The sequence below is a fragment of the Thermobia domestica genome, chromosome 12, assembly GCF_964235325.1.
Source record: "Thermobia domestica chromosome 12, izTheDome1.hap1.1, whole genome shotgun sequence".
In the NCBI taxonomy this organism is placed as follows: domain Eukaryota; kingdom Metazoa; phylum Arthropoda; class Insecta; order Zygentoma; family Lepismatidae; genus Thermobia; species Thermobia domestica.
Window position 1 is genome coordinate 171,130,203 of NC_137465.1, and position 19,452 is coordinate 171,149,654.

Below are 19,452 nucleotides of genomic sequence, written 5' to 3' on the forward strand. Positions count from 1 at the left end.
TCCCCAAAGATGAATTCAATTACACACGATAAATTGATGTTACTAACCTCCATTTTGTCCTTCTGTTCTGGAACCATGTCTTGACCTGTGCATCAGTCATTTTGAGGGCTTTGGCGAGGGAAGCCCTTTCTGCGGAAGCGAGGTACTTCTGCTTATGGAATCGCTTCTCCAATTCTGCTATCTGAAGTCGCGTGAAAGACGTTCGGGGCTTCTTCCTCTTCGGGGGAGTTCGATTCTGGTACGGGTGGCCGATCCGTCGGGTGATTGGAAACGTCGCTGCAAAAAGAAATAAAAAGAGTATGCTTAGTTAAAAGGAATAATATCGTTGGAAATGTTTTAAACGAGGAAATTAGTTTTCTTAGAACGACCTAATCGTTTTGAATACATAAACAAGGGAAACAGAGTCGGTGAATTGAACTCAAAGAGTTCTTGGTTGCAAAGTTATGAAACATAGCCTCTGTTGGTGAGCTTAGACTGTCACTGGCCGAGTTCGGTTACCAAATATAGCAATTTTTACTCCTTACATAATATTCTTATTCGCCCACAAAATTTCGTTCAGCTCAGATCAACAGTTACCGAGAAATAAAGTATCACAGAAACGCATACACAAGTACATACGTACATCATGTATCCATAGATCTGGATTGAAACTATGAGCTTCTGTATGTCTACGCCGGGAGCTAACGAAGTAAAAGGGTAAATTCGGCAGCGTACAAACAGAATTTCATATAGGAGGGAGTTCAAGTTCATACCATTTCAGGTGTTTGTATACATACTTTAGTATAGTAAATGTTTATCTTTTGCATAATATCTTGCTCAAATGGAGAGTTAGAGATCGGTGGTTTAGAGTGGAGGCCCCGAACCCCCTTTCCTTACGTACGTCACTGGATGCGAAAATATGAATCGGAAGAATTTTAAGTGTTGCCATCCATGGAAATTACAGTGTGGCATGAATATGAATTACCCAACAATCTAAGTTAAAGCAGTACCTAGAAAAATGAACTTAACGGTAATTGATGACTTATCATGTATGTTGTCTTGGTTCCTTGTTAACTACTTTTTAAATAATATTTGTATTTATTTTGTAATAAACAGAAAGTGTAATTTTAATAATAAAATGAAATCTTCAAACTGTATTTTAGTGTAATTATCCATTAATTTACAGTTTTATTTTAGTACAGGGAGCATACATATATCACTTCCGGTTCAAAAGTTATCACTTCCGGTTGGGTTTTTAAGTCCCCCACTGGGTTATGTTGTAAATGGAACACCCTGTTTCTTTCTTTTTTTTTGTGCTGGCAATTGTTTCATTGAGTAGAATAGCAAATCAATTATGAAGAGGGATATTGTCTTCCACTTTGTTTCCTGTGTACTGTCCGCCTTGTCGGCAACTTCAATCTTCAGGACCACGTGATAATATGCGTGCATTTGGTTTCTCTATATCTCTTCTTTAAAATAAATATGTACAATTAAGTATTGTGTCAATTCAGTATTATCTGTAAATACAGCCAGTACACGAAAAGAAAGCGCTCTTAGCAAAATTGTTGCAACTGTAGATAACTGTATTGCATTTACAAAAAAAGTGAACTTCTAGTTGGGTTGTTCTTTATTGTATCCCTTTGTGACAGGAAACAACCATAAGTAACGATAAAAGAAAATATCATCTAATGTTGAGAAACATTAGTTGTTTGTGTAAAACAGTACATCGGTCTTTGTTTTATTTTCCTTCGATGATAGGTTATCTGTTTAAAGTCAAGAAGAATTGCACTCAAAGACATATGTGCGTAACAACATATTGATAGTGATACGAGAAAAGAAACGTTTTTAAGAATTGCATTTTTTTTTTTTTTTTTTTGCTGCATTTCACCGGTGAATATTATCTACATAATTTTTTTTTTTTAATGTTTATTTCTTTACTAGAGAACATTTATGACGCATTTATAACCGTTTCGTTTCTGGGTACTTTGGTAGGTTCATGTTCCTCAATACCTTATAACGATTAGTTAATTACTCTAATATAGCGCTAAGAGTAGTTCATTTCACCACAGAGTTAGTGTTATCTACCAGACGAGACCAAACCAGAAAGAAATAAGGTTTTTTTTTGTTTCGTTTTCGTAAAGTTTGTAGAAATATCGCCTCTATTTTCGTCCCATTCTCTAAATTCCTGTACAAAATTTATGACCTGATTCTTTTTGTTTTTACTTAATTTCATCTGGAAGTTATTAGAATTTTTTCGCGTCACGAGAGATCCACAAAGAGTGTGATATAACAACATTTAAATCATATTTACTATTGGAGTATATTGTGTAACTTTAAACGTTTATAAATGCTCTTCACCATGTTCGTACAATTAGTTTATCAATTTATAGTTTGTATGCTATGAATCATGTAATACTAAAAAAAAAATAGTATTTGAATCAGTCATTTGAGAAACACCTCATGTCCATTTTTGGCCAAAATTGAGTTAGACATATTAAATTGTTGGTGAAGGCTAGACAAATGCAATACTCATAAAACAACTCACCTCCACTTAGTAACCATGGTGATGGCGCATTAGAAAATATTCATTCCTTTGAGACACACCTCATCTCCTGGAAATGTGTTGTTTCTCAAATGACTTACAAAAAATGTGGCTGGTGGCAGCACTGCTTTTGTTATTCTATTTTAATGTGGCTGCTTCCAGCACTGTTTTTTGTTATTCTATTTTAATCCAAACAACTTATGTTGCACTCTGCTGCTATTCAGGACAAGTTCCTGGTGGAAATAGTACAAAGTGAAAAAGTAAAGGATTTTAAATCATAGTGTGGTCAATTTTATATATATATAAAAAAAAGTAATAGCTACGGAAACTCAAGCAAGGAACATCCCAAGGAAAAACAAAATAAAATTCAACATTTCAACATTTATGGAGTTTCATTACTCTAATAAACATGTAGACCAAGTTAAAGTAAAAAATATATATATATTGGTAGACTCAATGAACAAATTTTGACTTGAAGAAACCGGGAACTGGTTTACCAGAGCTTCCAAAAATCGGTGCCTACCCGCAAAAATGTGTACCTTCGTTGGTGAATTTTATTCAAAAATTTATGACTGGCCAACTATCGATATGGATGACATTGAACTGTTTTAAGAAACAATGTTTGGAAAATGTGTATATATTATTTCAGAAAGAAAATACTGATTTTTATTTATAATTTGAATTGATTTACCTTTTATTTCACACCTGATAACATATCGTTTAGTCAGTCACTTGAGAAACAACACATCTACAACAACGTTTATATAATAAGTGCACCCTGCATTTACTTAATGTTTGACTTCAAACTAACATTTCATAATATTTATTATAAGTACAGTCTGTATTTACTTGAAGTTTAACAGGTTAACGACTAACTTCAAATTAACGTTTCATAATATTTATTATAATTACACCCAGTATCCACTTAACGTTTAGAAAGGGGTAAAAAATTTATGCAAAAAAAAAAAAAATGAGTAGTATATCTTACGATCCTGTCAACTTAGGAAGATAAAACTTGCTGGATACATTTTTCATTAAAAAAAAAAGTAGATTCATGTCCGTCATAGTGTTTCTGAAAATTCGCCTTTTAGGCAGGGGAAGGGAGGATAGATCTTCTACATATTACAAAGGAATGAAACTATATTTGTCCGCGAACTCTTTCTAGATCACTGCGCCGATTTTGATAAGTTTTAGTTTTAGCATATTTTCGGCAAGGGAGGAAATTTAAAAATAATCTAAAACGACCAATATTAATGTCCAATCCGTAATTTATGGGTTGCTGAGATAAATTGTGACTGTTTCAGTGTCCTTGAAGTCCAAGTTCATCCCGCATCGGTATGAAGTGGGGGCGGGAAGAAGGTGGCGTAAAATTAATCGAAAACGACCGACATTAGTATCCAATCCTTAACATGAATAATGACACTTTCAATGCCGTTTAAATTCAAATTCATCTTCCATGTATATCCCAAGGGGAGGAAGGGTTTCAAACCCTTTACATAAACATATTCTCCTGTGCAGCATTTCAGCGAGTCCACTATAAAATTCTGCAGTAATGTTTTAAAGTTGATATTTTGACTGCTTCTGGGTCGGAACAGGTCTGAGAAACTGGATCCAGACGCGGTTGACCCAGACCAAAATCGTGACACAAGTCTCTCTGATGACATGTGAATAAATCCAACCAGGCCCGTATCCACGGGGTTACAGGTGGGGCGGGCCCCCATAATTTTTACTGACCCCCCTAAAATTTTCACGGTGTGCTTGAAAATGAACTAGAGTATGGTGATGAAGTATTTGGTTGGATCGGCCCCCTCCTAATTTCTACCGATACCCTACATTTTTAGGTTGGTCACCGGTCTGAATCCAACCAACCAACAAGACAGAATTTCCACACTTGTACAGAAACTACAAGTACATGCAGAGAAACAATTGGAGCTTCATTTTATGACTAGCGTCTGCAAATTACTAAGAAGATTATAGAATTCTGATAGTAATTACACTATACAGCTTCACGCACTGTCACAGCAAGTACCTTCTTAAAATTACAATAATTTTCATTTTTTAAACAGTTTAGTAATCACAGTATCATTTACAGTAAGACTTTTAGTAAAATTACATTGAATATCTAACAATCGTGCTGTCATTCCACCATCGTTAAATTACACCAATACGTATCATAAAAGAATACCAGTAATATGACTGTAGTGATAATTCGTTCCATTAGCGATAGGTCTTTTATCAGTATTATTTTAATATAAACTGTATCCCTGTATTATTTATTAATGTAATTTAACCAATTTAAGAATGACAAACTGTCAGGTTTCCGCAGTATTTAAATGTATCTTTACAGAAAACTTAGCTTGCTTTGTGCAATTCAACTTAATAATAATAATAATAATAATAATAATAATAATAATAATAATAATAATAATAATAATAATAATAATAATAATAATAATAATAATACATTACTCTACAGAGTTTGATAGTGTTATGCGGTGAACCTGTATTCAGTTCAAATAAAATGAATTAATTGTGTGTACAGTTTAAAAGGTTGGTTGATTATTTGAAAGACAGAACAAAGTGAATAATGCAACATGTTCTTCCGGAAGTTACAATTCAAGCTCTGGGACAAGCTTATTGCGACTTCCGTCACACGCAATGATTGATTTATGAAGTGGAACGCCTGTAAAGGGTGTTCATGAACAACAGATAATTAAGAGGCATTTTTCTTTCTTTGTCAGTCAAAGAAACAAATTGAGAAGATCTGGAATAGAAATTTATTCTTATTTCAAGTAGACTATACAATTTGTTGAATTTGCACTACCTTTGGTGCATTAATGTATACGAGAGTCGTTTGGAAAGTAACCTCGGATTGGTTAAAAAAAAAAAAAAAAGAAACCCCATACTAAATAGTAATTATTATATAAACTACTGAAAACTACTTCTTTGTTCTATTTTTCAATACAGTTTCCATAAACATTCAAGCACTCATCACATCTCTGCACTAGCTTCGAAATTCCATCAAATAAAAATCTCCCGTCTGTGCCTTGAGCCAGCCTGTGATAGCATCTTCCAGCTCTTAATCATGAAATCTTTGAGTTTTATGTCCCACGGTTATGCCGGTTAGACTAAAGGAGACGGTGATGATGAGTGATGAATGAAATGGTGAAATGAAGAAAGTGGCAGGAAACGGGAGAACCCCGACAAAACCCACGCACACGGTGTTTGTCCACCACAAAGTTTACTTGGCGGGGGCTGGAATCGAACCCGGGACCCCAAGCACCAGAGGTGAACGCTCTACCACTGAGCCACCGCGGCCCCTAGCTCTTAATCATCACCAAAGCGAAAATTTGTGGAAATTCATCGGAAAGCTCCGAAATTGTGAAACGTCCAACTTTTCCATCAATTTTTTGAACGAGTTCATCACTGACCACTGATGCCTGCCACTCCTCTCTTCGTCATGAATGTTTGTTCGTCCCATTCACGAACAACTTCACTCATTACATTTGGTCCCTATATGACACGAAGTTCCCGATGAATAGATGCTGCCGAATACTGTTTTGCCGTTAGAAAACGTATAACAGCTCACACCCTACACTTGGTGGGGTTTTCTATGGCAGTATACATTTTGAGAAGCTACAAAAGTGGAATTAGTGATCAGATAAACTTCACTTTACCACGGCTGGATGCAGACTGATCTACTGCTCACGTCTGTGCAAAGATGGTAGTGCTGTCCCCACTATTCACGCACAGGGACCAATCGGTGGTTACTTTCCGAACGCGCCTCGTATATGTTGTTTAAGTTATATATAGTAGAATCTATTTTAAAAAAAGAAAAAAAGATGAAAACAAAAGCAATCTAAAACTCTTAGTGCTGTATCAAATAACAAAAAGGGGATTTGAGTTAGTTTAATTTAATTCTACTCATGGATAATAGCACATTCTTTCACGGACAGAAATTGAAACATCTCTACTTTGTAACAAGTAATATGTGTGAAATTGTAACATTCTGGATGCGTATGCAGTTCGTAGCCGTTGTTTGTAGTGTGCTGGGTGATATCTATAGTACGTCAGGCGGAATAGAACCAAGGTATGTATTGAAGCGGGCAAACAGTTGTCGTGCAAAATGAGTACATGGGAAAGAATACAAACGGTGATCGCTCTAAATGAGTACAGTACATGAGAAAGAATGGGAGAAAAGAAGATAAAAATTGAGATAAAATATTGCATTAAAATGAAGGAGTTAGTTTTGAACTGTGGTGCATGAAACTTTCTAACTTTACAGTAAGTAATTTGCCAGCCTTGGAAGAATACTTACAATGATATGTTTCATTTGTATAAAATTGAGAGACCTACGTAGTGCGAAATCTCCGTATTAATTAATAAATTATGCATCACTACACTTACAGTAGCCTATGAATTTCATATAGATAAAATTCATTATTTAATTTTTTACAAAGGAATATGGAACTGTGTGAACATTGAAAAGAAATGATGATATAGTTCTGTGATATAATTCCCTTTTTCAACCGAAAAGTAAAAATCATTAAACACTAAATTATCATTTTTTAAAATGATGAACTAATTTTAACTGTCAACTGGGATAATCGAGCAGCATAAGTAATCAAGCTGGTGATCACAAAACTGTTGTGTGGTTTCGAATCCCGTTCATAGCGGTAAGTTTTTCTGTATGTTCCTTCACCATTCATTCCATTGTCATAACTCATTTCTAATCGTCTTCTTTGGATTAAACTGTAGCTAAAAGAACTTAATAATAGTGACTCATTGATGTGGGTAAGAAAATAACAATTAGAATGTTTTTTTTCTTTTTGTACGAAATTCATACGTATTTTCTCATTTAAAACAATAGAAAACTATCCTTTCTAAGAAGTTTTTCCAGACAAGAGGTAAAAGATACGGAACTTAATGAAAAATTTACTATTGACACATGAGCAATATATTCTTGGAGTTATTTTTTTTAAAATCAAATTTTGATCCATGCTCATCATTAAATCCCTTTTTGGGAAATATAGATAAAATTATTTAGAACCATTGCATACCTCCAATAATCTTGATCAAACAATATTCTTATTTAACTCAAATAATTTCGGTAATAATATTTAGATTTATCCCTAATTATTCCTCTAACAATATTCTGATTGAATACTAACTAACTATTTACGACTAATAGAAGTTTAGTTTATCTAGTTCTAGTGACATTTTTATCTGGCTTTTATGAACTTCATTTATAACTTGTTCCTCCTTTGATAGTCTTTCTCTAATAGTAATAATAGATCTGGTTTCCCATAAATCCTCTTATAATTTTAATAATATGTAGATTTGTCTCTAATAATCTCCTCCAATAGTATTTTGATTTGCTAAATAATCTTCTTATAATAATATTTTGACCTGGTTTAAATAATCTTTCTCTAATCGCTGGTAGGTAATTAGACAGACCAGAATATGTATTGTGTGGGTAGAGGCATTACTGTTGAAAGATCAGAATATTAACGAAGGTAGAATGTTCCCATAGATCAGAATATTAACATCAAAACCAAATCAAAATGTTGTTACAGGAATATCGTTATACTTTGATAATGTTTTCAATTGGGCTTAACCCATATAAGCCTCTGGGTCGAAAACGACCCACTTACGTATTTTGTTATTGCTGAAGCTTATATATTTGTCCCCCGGGTCGTTCTCGACCCAGTATCATAATTAGCCAACGGGAGATCAGTAAAACGAAATGACACTAAATTCACCACGAATTGGACGAAAATTATCTATTTTCCAAAATAAATAAAAATACAAAACAAAGAAGATAAGGGTATATATGGACTAATGATCTTTTTTTCCAATAATAAGTTATTTTGATCTAGATTTCCTGATCTTCTAGTAACAGCTTGCTCTAGCTCTAACGGTTTCTCACAATATTCTAATACGTAGTTTCGTCTAGTTCTACTTATCTTCCTCTAATGTGTGCTTCTATAGTTTCCTGCAACAATATGGTGATTTGTTTAATAGTCGTCCACTAACAATACAGTACTTTTATCTGATTCTAATAATCTTCCTGTGATAATATTTTGATCTGGTATAATAATATTTCCATTTTACTTTTATTTATTTATAATCTTTTTCTATTATTTTAATCTAACTTTAATAATCTTCCACTAATACTATGTTGATCATATTAGCGGATTTAATAGTCTTCCTTCAATAATATTATAAATAATATTATAATTTTATCAACAGTAATATTCACCCTGCACCCCGAAATAACATTCTATCTGTCCTTCATAATTTTTATAATTTTCCACATTGGTCTATGATTAAAATTACATTAATGTTCTACTTTAGGTATAAGTTACAATTCAATAGGAAAAAAATCTGGGATAAATATAAAAATTGAGAAATCTTCTCGGAAAAAAAGAAAACAACATAAGGTTTTGGGAGGATCAAAATGTCTAATTAATCAAAACACCTAATTATCATGATCCTCCCCCCCCCCCCCCCCCGGGAATAAACAGAAGGTCGGTCAGCTTAGTGATTATCATATTCTAACTTCAACTCTAGATTTTGGTATTGTGGACTAAGTACAAGGATAGGTTTACTTCGTGTACTTCAATTTTCTACTCTAATGTAGCTCCGGCAAACATTTCTCTATCATCTATGTGCTATTATTTGTCTCCATTTTCCTCACAAAGCTAAAACAATTAATTGACTCATTCGGAATTCAACAACAATATATTAAAGTGCTTTTCACTCAAATTACTAGGATCTGTTTCGTATCCCAAATATTCATATGCCCACGGTATGAGTTGAAAATTTAAATTACCATTTATGGTGGTACGTTTAAAGTAGTCGATTTACGGTAAAGGCTCCCTCAGTGCCAGCGAAGCTTGACATGATTGATTGAGGCCTTTGCTAAACCGTTTTCTTCGATGCTCAGGTGTTTTTTTCGGACCCGAGGTCTCTGAGTCTCTATCATTTCTTCTTGGAGGCAAATAAAACGATCCTCGATTACTTAAAAGAGGTTCGTTTCTCCAGAACCACAACCACTACTACACCCACCACACGGTTGTAAGATGTAAAGTGGCTCCACGCAGTAGAGAAATCCGTAATCTTTCAACGTTGTGCTTTTCCATCATCTCCACAACCATCGTTCAAGTTTTTGAACAAGATGGTAGCTGTTACAAGAAGATTCCTTCGCCCTAGTTTTTTCTTTCTTTCTTTCTTAAACCCTAACATTTTGGCTTTCCGATGGAGAAATATTTTTTGATGTCAACCACGTATAACCCCTCTTTTCTTTTCTCTAACTTCCAGTACTGCTTCCCAGAAGTTCTTTCTTCAAGAAACATACGTATGCAAAGCAGCGCTTTTGGTATCTTGGTGTTGCGCCATTAAACACCAATCTCCAAAATTAAACGGCCTGGACTCAGGGTAAAAGCTTTTTTTTTTCCCTAAAGAGAAGACGAGAAAAAAGTTTAAGATTACTTAAGCTGAGTGGGAACTATATCTATACGCCAGTAGATACCAAAAGAGGGATAAAAAAAAATAGAACTCACGAAAGTTTTTTGGTATATAATTCACTTCTTTGCTATTTGGCATCTTTTAACCCACACACACACACATACATATGCATATACATATAACTGAAAGATGGTGGGCGTCGAGAGAGAGACAGAATTTTAGAAAAATCGTTTTGAAGAAACTTATAAAAAGCAAAGTAGAGAAGGGGGGAAAAATTGGTAGTCCGGGCACAAAAATGGCTGCTCTTGTAATGAATAGCAAGACCCATAATCCATGCCGCTTTAGGCGTCTCGCTTCTAGCGCTGGGGTAAAATTAATAACTGTGCTAGTTCCAAAAACGCGTCCTGACTCTCCGACACCACACATCTGCATTATTGCTTATGCATATTTAAACATGTTTTAGGGTTGTTTTGGAAGCGAGGTGCAGGCTGGGTGAAGCTCCATCGCCAGTAGATGGAGGTATACGGGGGTTAGCAGCAAGGTCCTGCTTCGCTTTCATATACAGCTGGAGCCTTTATGAAAAGTGTGAAATTAGATTTGTAAAATCCCAGGTGTCTTATGAATGATATCTCAATGTAAAAACCCGTGCTTCCTTACGAAGCAAAAATGGAATGGCGGCCTGACCATAGCCGAGCCTTGGGGCCCATGCTCTGGGGAAATAAGCCTCGTTTTATGAATTTTCGGTGTGGCGGGAAAATAGAGGATGGGGTTTAGTTTGAGGGAGGGGTGAAACAAGAAAGAGAAAGAGGTGCCTGCTTCGACGCTGGAGTTATAGAAGCAGGGGCGCGTCGGACGGGACGGAGATGGGGGCGTCTATGTGTGTGTGTGTGTGTGTGTGTGTGTGTAGTCGGCAATCGTAGTAGTAGCGGGCTCTTATACGATACACGACTGTGACGTATACAGCAGCAGGAAGTTGGGCCAACGGAAAAGTGGATGTGACAGCAACTCAAGCTTTCTGTAAACGATGGGAGAATGGAGTTGCTATATACGAGAGGTGAGATAGGGTGAGTTTATATTAAAAAGTAATAAAAATAAAATTTCTAAGTTTTTTAACTTTTAGGAGTTTCTATATATATTCTTCTCTGGCTTTATACTGTAGTTTACTACGTACAAGATCACATCACATTAACATCAACATTTTACATTAGCCTGGTAAGGAGAATGTTATGCGATTATAATGTGGACACGTATTTATGCAGACTACAATCAACCAGTTGTGAATCAACATTCTTTACCACTCAAAAATATTTTACCTAATGCGACCAGGCGCGTATCCAGAAATTATTGTTGGGAGGGGTCAAGCTTTGTTGTGGGGGTCCAATACTAAAAGCCACTACGTTTATGTAGTATTGAACGGGTATTATTTTGCACTCAAAAAGACGATAACTAATTGTAAAATACTTCTACCGTATATTTTCAAGTAATAATAATAATAATAATAATAATAATAATAATAATAATAGAACTAGAATTGCCTTTATACGAGAAAGAATGCATATGAAGAGTAAGATCAAATTTTCATGTTACAGCAATCATTTCCTTGTTAAGCAAGTATAATTTTATTAAGAAAGTGTACAAATGTATGTTGAGTTAGGAAGTTCGGGGGCTTTGGACCCGGTGGACTCCCCGTGGCTGCGCCTGTGAGTGCAACCGAAATCATCAAGGATACATATACAGTACATACATCAGGTGTAACCCAGATTTTTTTTTTTTAAAAATGTTTGAATTAAACTTGTTCAACATTCGCACAACATTTCATCAGGAAACCACATATGGAAAGGAGATGAATTATTTCAGTTTTTAAATCCCACGATTTGTCCTGTAATCCAAAGAAGACAGATGATTAATTAAAGTAAATGATTATGAAAGAATTGGTAGAATGAAAATGTGTGAGGAAACGATGACAAACTCAGATACATCAGGCCCGTATCCACGGGGGTCTAGGGGCCCGGACCCACCTAAATGTTTGCTGGCCTCCCTAAAATTATCACGGTAGGCCTGTAAATTTACTATAATATAGTGATAAACTATAATATGGTTGGATTGGTCCCCCCTAACTTCTACCGGCCCCCTAATTTCTACCATCCCCCCCCCCCCATCATTTTTGAGCTGGCTACCGGCCTGCTTCGCATCTGAGATGAACGCTCTAACACTGGGACACCGTACCCCGCCCTTAGTTCACCACAAGAGCATAGAGATCGTTAAAATATTAATATACTTAATAACTGCTTCAGTAGCACTACGTAATAAAGTTAGGATAAGTAGTGATTCGAATCTCACGTAAAGCAGTATATTTCGTCTCACATAGCCTCAGTGTTGAAAAGAAACTTTAAACTTAATTAATCAATCAATAAAAACAGCTTTCTTGAGGCTAAATAAATCACTCTTCTCCCTTTTTAGTGAAAGAAATCCTAGGTCCATTTTCGTAGGATTACATACAATTCGGATCCTTTATTGAGTTGTAGAATCACGTCTCATAAAATTTTTGTACTAAAAATAAGGCTTAAAATGTCCAAAACTACCAACCAAAGAGTTGTGTTAATTAGTCCGTAACGTTCAAACTGAAAATTACTATTAATTAGACAGCGTATTCCAGTAAGTGTCATTTCATTGCTATGACGTGATAAGTTTATATACATTATGGTCTCCAAGTGGGATGCTCACTGCATAAAAGATACAAGTTAAGGATTACTAATTCAGGAATTTTTACTTTTCGGAATCTGGAAAATAAAATCCGAAAAAAAATACTGGATTTCAGAAAAATTCCGAAATTTAGAAAATTTCAGAATTCAGAAAGGTCCGGATCTCGGAAAAATTCCAGATTTCGGAAAAAATTTCGGAATTTTCCTGAATTCCAATCTTTTCTGAATTCCAGAATGTTTCCGAAATCCGGAAAGTGAAATTTCGGAATTCAGATTCCGGAAAATTGTGGTCATCCCTAATTCAAGTCCACTTTTGGCCATTTTGGACATGCTTCATATTTAACATATCTTTTTGATGCTTCTTTCAGCGTTGATTTTACATTTATTTAAACAGAGCGTACAAACTTTATGTCTCGTTTTCTTAAGCTTTGCTAATTGGACTTGAATCTCTTATGCTCTGAACTCCCTAATTAATCTCTTGATTATATGATCGTATCTAAGAGTTGTCTTCTTTAATCCTATTTTTAATAGACATTTTAATCTTTTTCTCCACGCACTTCTCATCTTAAAATATATACATATATATGTTATAATGCAATTTCGTTATATACTAATTAACCCAGTAAATTTAAAACTGAATGTTCTGCGACGTCACAGTTTCCAACTACTCTTCTCATTAAACCACACAGAGATGAGGAGGAGCATAAATGAAAACTTACGCTGAAAAAAGACCGTAGTGACAGGCCATCAAAGAATATCCATGGTTTTGTAGGTATATTATTCGTGGTTCCAATACTACGCATGTGCTGCCAACATATATATATATATATATATATATATATATATATATATATATATGATACACGTAATATGCACATTTACTACGTAAATCAGCACGTGTCATATGTTAACAATTAAGCAATGATTCCCTTTTTCCTCTCTCAGATGTTATAACATGCCCCTGAAGTATATCTGATATTAAACAGTTTTTTGCATTCTACATACGCACATTAGTTCGCGATATCTAGTTTTTTTCGTGGTGCATGATGTAATTTAAACAAATGAGAACCATCGTATGCATGACCGTCAGTGTTCCTAATTAGCTTTAGGTGAGTAGTCAGCGGTGAAAAACTACATGTAACTTCAACTTTATGCAGGCATATGTCATACCTTTTCCTCGGGGGCTATTGCAGTTCCACTTGTCATATTGTTCGTGTGCAAATTGTTGGAGTAACTTACTTAGATGATAATGCAAAAACTGTTTCTACATTTTGACTTAAGATTAGTGGTGTCCATTCTCCCCATGACTCATAATTCGCTCCTTATATGTCCTCCCATTGACTCAAGTAATGGCTATTTTTAAGTTTAATCAATATTTTTCTCTTCTTTAGTGTTAATATTTTCCTTTTCCTCACAACCCATTATGAATAAAAATTATATGAAGTAATTCTGGGAATTGGAAAAAATATTGAAAGTGAATTTAGAACTCCCCCCTTCAAAATCAAACACAATTTCCCGTGAATAGCTATAATCATTCCATTAGAGAATATACGTGATAGTTCCAAAGCATTATTCTTAGTTTGATATGTAATTGTAAAAATAAATAAATAAATAAATAAAACAAATTTAGACAAAAGGCAAAATTAGAAGAAATATTTCTCTCGCGCCTCCCTCCTCAACAAAATTAATCTTGACGGTCTGCGAGTCATGATACCCTCCCTGGGGATCCCTGCTTAAGTCCTTATGTTTTCTGTGCATGAGTGACTAACAGTCAAACAAACAGACTAACAGTGATTCTATAATCCATTAATAAAGCATAGCACTTCTTTTTAGGTACGAATTCCTTGTCAGTTCGTCCCTCATTATATTAAGTCGTTTCTTTGGTTTACCATAGCTTTGCATAAACATAATACAGTATTTCCGCATTCCTACTAACCTTTTGTTTACGACACGTTAATGGGAATAAAGAAACTAAATCAGAAACAAGTACTTACAATTTATTTTTTAAAAAATAATGAAATAAAAAATAATAATAAAAAAACTATTGTTTAGACTGGTAGACGAGGTAAACGGGGTCCGTCATTACGTAAACAACAAATATCACATTATTTATCAGACATTTATCCTATTTTTTTGTACGTTTATCAGAGATAATGAAATGAAAAAAATTGGTATATTGCAACATATATTATCCTATTTCCTAAAGCAGGAAGTGCAATAAGTTTATTGCTTTAAGGAAAGCTAATGAAAAGCACACTATACACAGTGGCGTATTTAGGGGGGTGGCTTCCGGGCTTAAGCCCCCCCGAAATCTTACTTAGTATAGTAAAGTAAATGAAATATCTTGCAGAATTTTCACATTTCCAGGCAAAGCCCCCCCCCCCGAAAGTTAGCAAAGCCCCTCCCGAAACAAAATCGTAAATACGCCACTGACTATACATATGAAACATATACAGAGAAAGAAACACAAGTGCACAAAAATAATAATTAAAAAAGAAACCCATATCTCATAAGTGTACAACGCTGTTCAAAATCCGTGGATGTATTTAGGAACTTAACGAACAGAATTAACTTTTTTTAAAAATCATTTGAGTGTAGTAGCATAAACTTTTTTTTTTTTTTAAAAAAAAGTTGAGCTTGTTGTATTAGAAAGCTGAATAAATTTAATCAAAATTTTAATTATTTTTGTTAATCTCAGGAGTTTCGTAATAGCCTAGCGATTCTTCAGGCAACCTGTTAAAAACCTACTACAACAGATAACTAACTCCATAGCCTATGAAACATGGAGATTCAACGCCGCGTTCACAAAAGCTCTCCATTAACTTCTGTACTTAACCAACTGGATCCAGTTTCTACCTTGTACTCCTATTTCTGCGAGATCCATCTTAATATTATCCTCCCATCTGCATCTAGATCTTCCTAATGGACGTTTTCGATTGGATTTCCAGTGAAAACTTCGAAAGCGTTTCTACTTTCTTCCATTCTGACTACATGGCCTGTCCAACTGAGCCTCCTAGACTATAGAGAAATAAAGACTCCAAAGTTTTATCTTTTTCTCGATTTTCAAATGCGTCTTTTCTTGGTCTTCGTATCGAAAGTTTTTCCGTTCAGAAGTTTTCCAAGTAAAATTCTAAGTGCACCAGTGCTTATTTCTAAACCGATACAAAGTGATATATTGTCATCATCAGGTTAGGTTAGGTTCGAATTGATTTCAATATTATTGCATGTACATTCTAATATTAATGTAGTGACCACGTACGGATTTTGGGGGCGAAGGTTGTATTTTTTTTTAGGAGGAGGCATAATATTTCACTAAAAATGGTAATATCGAGCTTTAAGTATATATCATAATAATGTTTCTAACAAGTAAAGGTCACGTTTGGGTGAATCGAGTTGTTGCCCGAGACATATGTGATAGAGTAGTACTAAGTGTGCTCAATATGTCAGGGAAATTTTAGGTGCAAAGCTCAAAGGATTTAGTAGATACAGCCACTACAATGTCACATGGAGTCTATTTCCGTACGTAATCTTATGATCACTGATGACATTCCAGCTGCCAATGTCTTCAATGCATATCAAAGTCGTTTCGAGAAGGAATTGTATTCGTATCGGACGTTGAGGGAGAAAAGATTAGTGAAGATCAGAACAACAGTGGGATAGTGACTGCAACATCTCGTTCCTAAATGGTTGTGCCCATGGACGGAGAAATTCTGCGTCCCATGTATGTTTTGGTGGTTGAACCAAACGATAGGTTCCCTGTCGGTCTGGCTAATATAATCTTAATTTCATTTGCTGGTAAAGCAGCGAATATGATCAAGCAGGATCTTTAGATTTTCTATTCGGACGTCATGTGGAAAAGCATTCCAGCTGATAGAAAGAAAGTCCTCTTGTTACTTGATTCATAATCTACAAACAAAGACGACAGCCTTTCATCACAGTATGCCAGAAGGCTTTACAATGATCTAACGGCTGATAGCTGGTGGATGTAGTGGCCTGATTCAGTCTCTAGATGTTCACTTCTTCTGTTCATATGAATCCTTTGTTCGCTTCATCACTGATACAGCAATAACAGGAAGTGACTTGAATATTTAGCATCGTGAAATGTTCATACAACTTCAGTCGTTCACAATTAACCAGTTCAGTGCTCCTCGTTTTCGCAACATGATTCCATTCGCTTTCCATAAGCGAAAGGATACTTGAATGAGGAGCCTGAAGATTAGATCATTCGTTACGATCTGCTTTGACGGAATTGTGAAGAACGACAAATGTTTCAAGTGTGACTTGATTGCGTTTGTCAAGTGTGCTTACTGTGAACATCTATTTGTGCGAAGCATGCACTCTTTTCTGAATTGCATATTGATTGTAGTAATTGAAAACTTTTCTGTGCAATAAAAAAAAAAAAAAAAAAACACTTCGGATTTGCAAAACAAACAACTTTATCTTGTGTTTCATCACTTAAATATGCCAGAAACATGAACATAAACTAGTTTAGAGAGAATAATAGGTATAAGACTTCTCTCTATGTTCTGGACTATATATTACGACTATAACATGCACCTCCATGTGATGTTCTACTGGCTGTATCTCCTAACCCCTTTGAGCTTTGTGCCGAAAACTTCCATGATATATTGAGCACACTTAGTACTACTCTATCACATATGTCTCTGTCAGCAACTCGATTCACCCAAACGTGGCCTTTACTTGTAAGAACGCTAAATTGAAGAAAATTTAGTCTATAATGATAATTATCTTGATTTTGGTCACAATCTTAACTCCCGTCTCCTCTACTTCTTTTTTTGGCGGGAAAAGAATGATAAATTGATAATAATTGAACCCAAGCACTGGTGCGAGGGATTGTTGCAAACTACCTATAGTTTCGTACATGGTACCTCGAAAGTATTAAAATGTTGAACTGAACAATCAGTCCCCTCTATTTGTGGGAATATCTCATCTAATACATTACAAACAATTAGCCTATAGAATCTATCAAATATAAAACTACTGACACAAATTGAGGGGTTGTGAGCGCAACAGTGGTCTAACCCACATTTTTAAAAATGGAGAAAAATCAAGTTAAACTTAAACACACGCTGTTTTTTGTACAATATATATATATATATATATATATATATATATATATATATATATATATATATATATATATATATATATATATATATAATGTATGAAACATTCAACCACTTGCTGTTGCTTTTGGTATATTGTACAAAAAGCACATGTGTTTAACTTTAACTTTATTTTTCTCCATTTTTAAAAAATGTGGGTTAGACCACTGTTGCGCTCACCCCCTCAATTGCAAAGTTGGAAACGCAAATGTAATGTCTTCACTTAATATACCAATAAAATATCAATAACGAACAACTCGGATACAATGAAATGGAGGTAGTTTGTATGTTCCTCTTCTACATACAGTATATAGAATAATGAAAGACCCATTTACATACAAAAGAGGAGCAGAAAATGAATTCTATCTGCGTCCTACAATCATTGTTGCCAGATGGATAGTATTGTTATTATTATTATTTTCGAAACGGAATCCAGCTAAACATGAGCCTATCTGATCTGATAGTATATTTTATCTTCCGAACTATTAATTAATCCTTAGATTACTAAGGGTATGATAATATAAATCGTTTATTAGTGGAATACTAAATCAGGGGAAAACAGAAGAAATTTCATCTGTTGAGAACCACTACTAAGCATTTTGGAGGCCTCACTTGCAATTTGTTTTTCTGCACGTAGAATAAAGAATGCATCAAACGCACATTTCAAGCAGCAATGCATATTGTAGTGCTATAAATTTTGAAATGCCAGAAATGTAGACGTACTTCTATCTGGCTAACTCTATTTAGAATGTACTGTTCTCCGTACCTGGCTGATATACTGACAGTATATAATAAGCACAATGATAAAAAAAAAAAAAAAATAGAAGCACGTTGTGACTAGATTTACCCATTTAAATATAATAATACGTCCACAAAACAATGTGACAATATGTTCGGAAAATGTATGTGGAGGAAATATTTACTCTCAAAATGCGTACATGTCCGCATAAATGTTGACGTATAGTAACCCTAGCGTATTGTATCATATGATTCGGTGTAAAACAATAGATATAGTCCTACTAAAGGCCTTACGAAGTAGTTACCAAATCATCTAAAAACTTTCGGATATTCATGGAAAAGTAAGACATTATACATACAGCTGGTATTTCAAATTGACTGCAGTAGGTTTTCGTATATACCAGTAGTATCTTTTCACATTTTGACAGACGAGGGGCGGAGGGAAACAAGATTGTCCACTGAGACTTTCACGTTTTTAATTAATATATTAGCACATATTTTTTTAAAAACTAATGTTTCTCAAACTTGTACTCCTGTTCTCCTCAAATGATGTACATATATATATATATATATATATATATATATATATATATATATATATATATATATATATATATATATACACGTCATTTTAAATTTAAGATGAAACTACATTTGTCAAATTTGTCGTTGGTCTTCTTACGATTAACGTGACAGCAGATCCATATTCAGGACAATCTAAATATTTTTCGGGCACTGATGTTTATTATTATTATTATTATTATTATTATTATTATTACATTAAACCAAAATGCAAAAAAAATATGTATATAAATATGAATTATAGGATCATTCGCGTTCTCCATTTCTTATCATACCTTACTTATCTTAAGTTACCTTACTGGCTCTGATCCTG

General features: G+C 34.5%; 1 protein-coding gene across 2 annotated transcripts in view; it reads right to left on the reverse strand.

The window, feature by feature from the left end:
• C15 (homeobox protein C15) overlaps positions 1-19,452 on the reverse strand; it is a 189,826-nt gene that overhangs the window by 79,504 nt on the left and 90,870 nt on the right. For both annotated transcript variants that reach the window (XM_081734398.1, XM_081734399.1), the window contains one exon: positions 48-276. In XM_081734398.1, the coding sequence (XP_081590524.1) occupies positions 48-276 (229 nt within the window). The remainder of the gene's footprint in view (positions 1-47; positions 277-19,452) is intronic.